The following is a 7,660-nucleotide window of genomic DNA, read 5'->3' as shown; positions in this document are numbered from 1 at the left end:
GGGGCCTGTTTGGGGGGCTTGCTGGTGTTTGCGGGTGAGTTTCGTGGTCTGGGAGCACTGCTGGGACACTCTAATCTTGATTGCATTTGCTTTTCAGGAAATCCGTCGTGCCAACCCCGACTTATGGCCTAGCTACGCAGCGCGTTTGGACCGAAGGCCCAGAAATATTGCAAGTATGAGATTTTGCTTTTGGCCTGTTTGGGGGTGTTATGCTTCTTGGCGGGTGGGTTGCCGGGTCTTGGGGCATTCCTGGGAAGGTCTAATACCGGGTAGAAGTGGTTGGGACAAAATCCAGGCCGATTTTTTTTGGGCTATTTCAGACATTTTGCTCTATGTAGCGTTTTCGGGGGCCTGTTTGGGGGGCTTCCTGGTGTTTGCGGGTGAGTTTCGTGGTCTGGGAGCACTGCTGGGACACTCTAATCTTGATTGCATTTGCTTTTCAGGAAATCCGTCGTGCCAACCCCGACTTATGGCCTAGCTACGCAGCGCGTTTGGACCGAAGGCCCAGAAATATTGCAAGTATGAGATTTTGCTTTTGGCCTGTTTGGGGGTGTTATGCTTCTTGGCGGGTGGGTTGCCGGGTCTTGGGGCATTCCTGGGAAGGTCTAATACCGGGTAGAAGTGGTTGGGACAAAATCCAGGCCGATTTTTTTTGGGCTATTTCAGACATTTTGCTCTATGTAGCGTTTTCGGGGGCCTGTTTGGGGGGCTTGCTGGTGTTTGCGGGTGAGTTTCGTGGTCTGGGAGCACTGCTGGGACACTCTAATCTTGATTGCATTTGCTTTTCAGGAAATCCGTCGTGCCAACCCCGACTTATGGCCTAGCTACGCAGCGCGTTTGGACCGAAGGCCCAGAAATATTGCAAGTATGAGATTTTGCTTTTGGCCTGTTTGGGGGTGTTATGCTTCTTGGCGGGTGGGTTGCCGGGTCTTGGGGCATTCCTGGGAAGGTCTAATACCGGGTAGAAGTGGTTGGGACAAAATCCAGGCCGATTTTTTTTTGGGCTATTTCTGACATTTTGCTCTATGTAGCGTTTTCGGGGGCCTGTTTGGGGGGCTTCCTGGTGTTTGCGGGTGAGTTTCGTGGTGTGGGAGCACTGCTGGCTATATATACTTTACTTTGCAAGAGGTTTGAAGCAAATCCATGGTGGCTGAGGGGACTTAGGGCCTAGCTGCAGAGCGCGCGCGGAGTGATTTGGGAAATTTGTGAAAAAGTGACTAAGTCCCCATTTTTGTACTTTTGCTCTTTGGCTGTTTGGGGGTCTTCTACTCGTTTTCTCCTGGGTTGACGGCTCTGGGGCCATTGCTGGGAAGCTCTAATACCGGATAAAAGTGTTTTGGACCAAATCCCAGGCGGAATTTTTTTTGTGTTTTTGATGACTTGCTTGCCTTTGAGGTGCTCTTAGGGGGGGTTCCGTCTGTTTGCGGGTGAGTTTCGTGGTCTGGGAGCACTGCTGGGACACTCTAATCTTGATTGCATTTGCTTTTCAGGAAATCCGTCGTGCCAACCCCGACTTATGGCCTAGCTACGCAGCGCGTTTGGACCGAAGGCCCAGAAATATTGCAAGTATGAGATTTTGCTTTTGGCCTGTTTGGGGGTGTTATGCTTCTTGGCGGGTGGGTTGCCGGGTCTTGGGGCATTCCTGGGAAGGTCTAATACCGGGTAGAAGTGGTTGGGACAAAATCCGCGCGGAAAAGCCTTTAGTTTTGGCACTTTTTGTAACTTAGGGTTCGTTAGGGTTAGCCCTAGCAGCAGGATTGCATGTGTATCGGGGTGTTCTAGATTTTTCAAACTGAGTTCTGGGGTCTTAGAGCACTCGTGAGAATGTGTAATTTTGGTTGCAAGTCATTTGAAGAAAATCCATGGTGGGAAAGGGGGGATTTGGCATAGTTAAAGAAAGCCTTTGCCACTATTCTTAACTTAGGGTTCGTTAGGGTTAGCAGTATTTCTATTGCATGTGTTTGAGTGGGGGGGATTTCGAGTCTTGGAGCGATGCTGGCTATGGCTACTTTTGCTTGGTTGCTTGCAAGTGGTTTGAATACAATCCACGGGGGGTAATGGGTAATTAGGGTACTTCGGCCTACTTTTACTTTCAAAGTAAGTTTTGTCTCCAGTTTTCTGCTAGGCCTCGTTTTTTGGGTGGGAGCACTGCTAGGAAGATCTATTTTTGTTCTAAAACACAGTTTACAGTACACCTAGCTTGAGGGGCAAGATCCGCTACATTAATTTGCCCATACTTACTTATCCTTCAAAAGGTGACTCAGAGTACGCACTTTCAAAAACATTGTACTGTCTGTCTACTAGGAAAAACAAATTGTGACTTTTTGCACTCCACAGCCTACATACCTTATATTTATTTATCAGTGGTGTTGTAATATTATATCACTTCCTGTTTTTCGTTGAATAATTACAGGCCGGGTTTCAGTCTCTGCAATGGGGAAAAAAGGATGGAGTCAGGCTTCACAGTAGCGAGCCACAATTCAGCATCAGGCAGGCAGTGGACAGGGTGTCTTCTGGTGACCAACATCGGTGGACGAAGCGTCGGCTGCAATGGAGGAGTGCCGCTAATAGGAGGATTTTTTTTCTGCGGGCAACTTACTTACCACTTCCAACAGGACCACTACAACCACATAGATACAGTATCCCTTGCCTTTTTCTCTGACTGTGACTGCATTTCTTTGCTCTCTCTCGGCTTCTACATTGATCCCTTAACACATCACTTAGTCCACTCCACTATCTGCACCACACATAGTCATTTGTAAGTGCTCCTACGTAATTCGCAAGTCGCAGCACGCCCCAGGCCGTAGAGGACTGGGATGGCCCCAATGATGAAGCATGTCACCAAGGGGCAACCCTGGTGAGTGAGGGGACACCTAGAAAAAAAGCAATTTCTCCTTTTCTATCTACTATACCTTCTGTCAGGTTACGCAGCCCCTAAGCGCCTACCGTACTATGAAACTACATTTCCCATGAGTAGGCGGGAGACTTGCAGACTATTTAGTGAGACTATATGAGAGTACCCTTGTATGTTAGGACATCACTTCACTGATGCCTGTCTTGTCTTCTCTTACAGGTATCCTTTCCCTGCTGACCCTACCTTTACCCATCCCACATTTTTTATTTTAGTTTGTTATTTTTCTCCCTCGCCTAATGCCTCGAACACCCTGTGTTTACACTTCTGGGTGTTGGTGACATTTGGAGGTGGAACCATATTTGCATCGACTGGATCACGGGGAGTAAACGTGACACCTTCCAGACCAACCCCATTGAGTGTTGTTGTGAATGGATTTATAGTGACCAGCAAGGCTCTCGGGTATCTGGCTACAGAGACCTTATGTTGAATATAGTTATCAATAATTCCACACAGGCCCTGTACTGTCGCATTCTTTCTTTCCACAGTTGTCGATGATATATTCTTACTCTGCTTGACAAAGAACCATTGCTAATGTGAAAGAACTTCAACCGAATTAGTAGTTATACTTTACCATTTGTTAGGCTACAATGTGGCACTGCTCTACTGTACTTCTGTCACCTGCTATATTCTCAGTTGTACCGTTGAATTGCTCAGGAGGACAAACCAGATTTCATTTTCTTTTTTTTCATAGGCATGCAACTGCCACTGTGTCACACCACTACTACCACCGCTATGAGGAAATTTTATCCGACCAAGATTGCCAACGTTATTCGGTGTTTCCCGTGGAGCCAGCCCTGGGCCTAGCCCTACTTTCAAACACAAATTACAGGTAAGATAAGCGTTTGGTGGTTTGGGGGTATAATGGAGTATTAGTACGAGAGACGAGAGCCTGAAGGTAGTACTACTAAAGTCCTAGGACTCTTGGATTCACTTCACTTAGTCTGTGAGAGGCACTTAGTGTTGAAAACATTTGGGCATTTACACTTAAAGGAAGAAAATGGAACTAAACTTTCAGGAAAACAGTCAACGTTAAACCCCCACCCACCAGGCAAGCAGTAAAAAACAGGTATGCTCAGATAAAGTTTGAAAAAGTATATTTATATCCCTAACAAAATAATCTCCCGCAAGACCCTCCCTAACCCCAACGATTGTCCTTCAAAAGTCCCCAAAAACCCAACTCCCAATTCCCACCCCCCAAAAGTCTCTAAAAAAGGGGCAAGGGACACTATGGGTGGATGCTGTTCACTTTTTGGGCCAGGGCATCATGCTCCTCGCGGAGCAAGGCGAGCTCCTGCTGAAGGCGGGACACCATCAGGGTGGTGCGGCGCAGGCGTGCCTTCACTGCCTTGCAGGTGCAAGGCCTGTGAGAAGCAGCTGTTGGCCTTGCTGCTCGGCGGTGGCGTTTGCCTTTGGCAGCCCGGCTCAGTCTCGGTGGACCACTGTGCTGGGTCACGGTGGCAGCCGGTGAGGCCACGGAGGACGACGTTGTCGTTGTTGTCGACCGCACACTTTCCACGTCCTCCAGGGCCACCAGCCGCCGATATTCCGCAACAGTGGCCTCGATTCTCCGTTGCCGGGCCGCTCTAGCCAGCTCCTTCCTCCTTGTTCGTTTGGAAGGAGAACCTATATGAAGAAAGAAAGACATAGTCTGTAACCAATGCTCTTTAAGATTAACTCAATCATTCAGCAGAAATGTGTGCTGCAGTACAACTAGCAACTTGCAAGCGCATTACATAACTATTGAGGCCAGTATCTATCTAACCTCACACTTCTTCATCCTTGCTCTAACATTAGTGGGAGTTTAAGGAACAAATTCTATGAGCACTGTGGACTTCCATTGGAGTCGACTATGAAAGTACACCAGTCTTATTCTTCTTCTTGTCTCTTGTTTTGGAAAATTGGTACGTTATTTTCTGCAAGCCGGCATAATGCCAGCGCGGTAAACTTGCACCCGAGAAAAAGAGACGCACGCCATGAGGAGTGACCTAGACTTGCGTTGCCGTTGCGTTACTGTACCCGTCCAGTACATGCAGGTGGTGAATCTCTTACTTTTCTATTACGGGTGGCACTGAGAATACTCTGTTACAACTCAAGGGCTACTGCTTAATTAATTTAACTTTCACCCTACAGTGGAAATGAGTACTAGAAATGGAAAATTGAAGAAGATAAATAATCTGATTATCTATCACTTCACATGGGATGTTTTTGCTTATATATGGGATGACTTTAGGTGCTTTGCTTTTTATTGAGTGACAGGCAGTGATACATCCACACATGAATGACTGAGTACTACTAAACTTATTAAGAGAGGTAGGGAGTGGCCACCATAATAACCGGATCTATGCAGTGCTTGCAATACAAACTACTGCTACTATTTATGGTAGTATTTGGACAAAATTAAAAGTTCTTTTCCTTGCCTTTCCTACACTGGAACGGACGTGCGGGTGCAGTGTTAGTGTTACATGCTCTTCAAAGTTACACTTAGTTCATCCACTGACCGTCTACTCTCTCTAGATCATGGGTACTCACAAACTTTCTCTCAGGGGCTACATTTACAGTGTAGTTTGGGGCCGAGGGCCGCACTGGTGGGGGCGGAGTCAGAGGGGGCGGGGCTAAAGCAAAACGATAACTTGTGACCATGAGGTTGCACACAGGTCCCTGCAGCAGATGCCCTCATCCACTGAGCCACCAGACCCAGCATTTACATACATCTCTCTCCCTCCTGCTGTCCCTCCTGCCCTCCCTCCATCTCTCTCTCCCTCCTGCCCTCCCTCTCCCTCTGTCATCTCACTGTGTGTGTGTCTATCTGTGTCAGCCTTCAGCCCGGGTTGAGACCGCTTCCTCAACGCGCACACACAGACAACAACACCAAAGTACTTAACAGGTCTTTAAAAGACCATTAACATATTATTGAGGCTTTGTTTGTTTTAGCGCCCCTGCTTCTCCACCCTGACAATCACTGCTTGCCCGGCCCCACAGAGCAGAGGCTTAGTTCTATTTCACCTCTTTGTGGCCTTGCATCTCCACTCTGCTCTGTGGGGGCCGGGGGAGCAGTGATTGTCAGAGTGGAGATGCAGGGGCGCTAACAGGTGAAATACAAAAAAGCCTCTGCTCTGTGGGGGCCGGGGGAGCAGTGATTGTCTGCAAGGTCAGCGCACCGCCAACGAAGGCTTGCCGGGCCACCACCGGCCCGCGGGCCGTACTAGGAGTACCCCTGCTCTAGATACACATATGCTATCTAAGAGTCAGATAGTAGCATGATCCAGGTATATGGACACATACAGTTTCTGTGTCACCCACCCAGGCTGTTGTCCTTCCACCCATCATTGCTTCATCATTCACCCAGCCATGCATCTCATATTCTTGCCTTCCCAGCTAGTCTTCAATCTCAATAAGTAAGGAATATATAAGAGCTTACCTCTGGCCGCCACCACCGTCTCAACTCTCACATCCGGCGCCGCCGCCTCCTCCCCTGATGATGAATTGCCCTCCGCCTCCGTGTCGAGCACCACCACCACACTGGCCCCGCCACCAGATGTTCCACCTACAAAGTACATTTAAGAATCTTAGAATAAAGCACTCACTAGTCACTAGTATTTGGTCTAGGAATGAAGACATGTGAAAACAATGTAATTTGTGACTGTCTACGTTAAAGTTAAAAAAAATGTCCCTTTTTCCAGGGAAGGTTGTCTTGCTGCACTTTTTGGCACAACTGATGAAGGCTGATTTTTTAACACGCACCATTTTTCTCCACACAGACAGAAGATGGACTTCTAACAACAAGATCAAGTTGAAACCAGGTGAGAGCTCGGCTCGACCACAAGAAATGTCTTCAATTAATCGTCAGCACTAACCACTTTTCCATTATCAGTTAAACGTTTAGTTTTATTATGACTTCATTTTAATAAATGTGTTTACTTTTAATAAAGCTTTTAAATTTAAATACAATCTGTGTTTTTTGGTCCTCCAGACTAGAGTGACTGAACGAAAGGTTTTGCAATTTTTGCAAGCATGAGTCCAGATAGAACACTTCAAAAGACATTATGGACAATCCCAGAGGACTGCACTAAGTTGATAGAGCTATTGCTGACTAGAATCATGGGAGTTTCGCCAACCGTGCAATCTTAGTTAGCTACACAGACAGACTAATAAGAATAATCTAGTAATACCACAGGGAGTCATAGTAGAGGCAGGATAAGAATTTAGATACAGTCTACAAGAAGAGCAAAGACAATTTTGAAAAAATTCAAATGAGGAACGCTAGGAAAAATAGGTACTAGTCTAAAATGAAAACTTACTGGGGCCAGCAGAGGAGCCCTCGCCTGCCCGATCCTGGCCCTGTTGATGAACAGCATCCGCCGCCTGCTGCTCCTGTGTCCTCCTCTCGCCCCTGGGGGGAGCTGACGTACAACATGAAAGAAAGAACAGAAAACATGGATGATTGTTGCTTGTCAATGTCAACCAAATCAAACATTTCAAAAGAACAATAACAAAATATTTCCGCGAAATTATATTGATTATGGTTACTTTTTATTTATTTGCGGACCTGTGACTTCGAAAGTCACGTAACTCACTAAACAAAGTACTGAAACGTTCACCTAGGACTGGCAGGCAGCAGTCCGCAGGCAAGACGCAAAGTGACAGACAAACTCCATTGTGATTTCAGTCAGATCAGTGACAACACTAACAGTTGCCTGCTACATTACCAGTCATTTAAATAGTCAAACTATCAATCCACCGCCACTA

The 7,660-nt window shown here is 46.9% G+C and overlaps 1 protein-coding gene across 2 annotated transcripts; it reads right to left on the bottom strand.

Annotated features, from left to right (window-relative positions):
* Positions 1–2,764: 2,764 nt before the first annotated feature.
* LOC147729370 (uncharacterized) lies at positions 2,765–7,311 on the bottom strand. Of its 2 annotated transcripts, XR_015309218.1 has the most exons (3): positions 7,213–7,311; positions 6,333–6,458; positions 2,765–4,537 (listed from the first exon to the last, which is right to left on the bottom strand). XR_015309218.1 is itself a non-coding variant. In XM_086959919.1 (2 exons), the coding sequence occupies exons 1-2, from the start codon at positions 6,469–6,471 to the stop codon at positions 4,140–4,142; spliced, it is 537 nt and encodes a 178-aa protein (XP_086816045.1). In that variant the 5' UTR covers positions 6,472–6,487; the 3' UTR covers positions 2,765–4,139. The 2 variants fall into 2 exon arrangements, 1 of the variants encoding a protein (XP_086816045.1); XM_086959919.1 differs by lacking the exon at positions 7,213–7,311 and having other exon boundaries at positions 6,333–6,487.
* Positions 7,312–7,660: the final 349 nt, after the last annotated feature.

This window comes from Lissotriton vulgaris, chromosome 2_2 (assembly GCF_964263255.1).
Source record: "Lissotriton vulgaris chromosome 2_2, aLisVul1.2, whole genome shotgun sequence".
In the NCBI taxonomy this organism is placed as follows: Eukaryota; Metazoa; Chordata; class Amphibia; order Caudata; family Salamandridae; genus Lissotriton; species Lissotriton vulgaris.
This window is presented reverse-complemented; position numbering and strand designations above follow the sequence as displayed.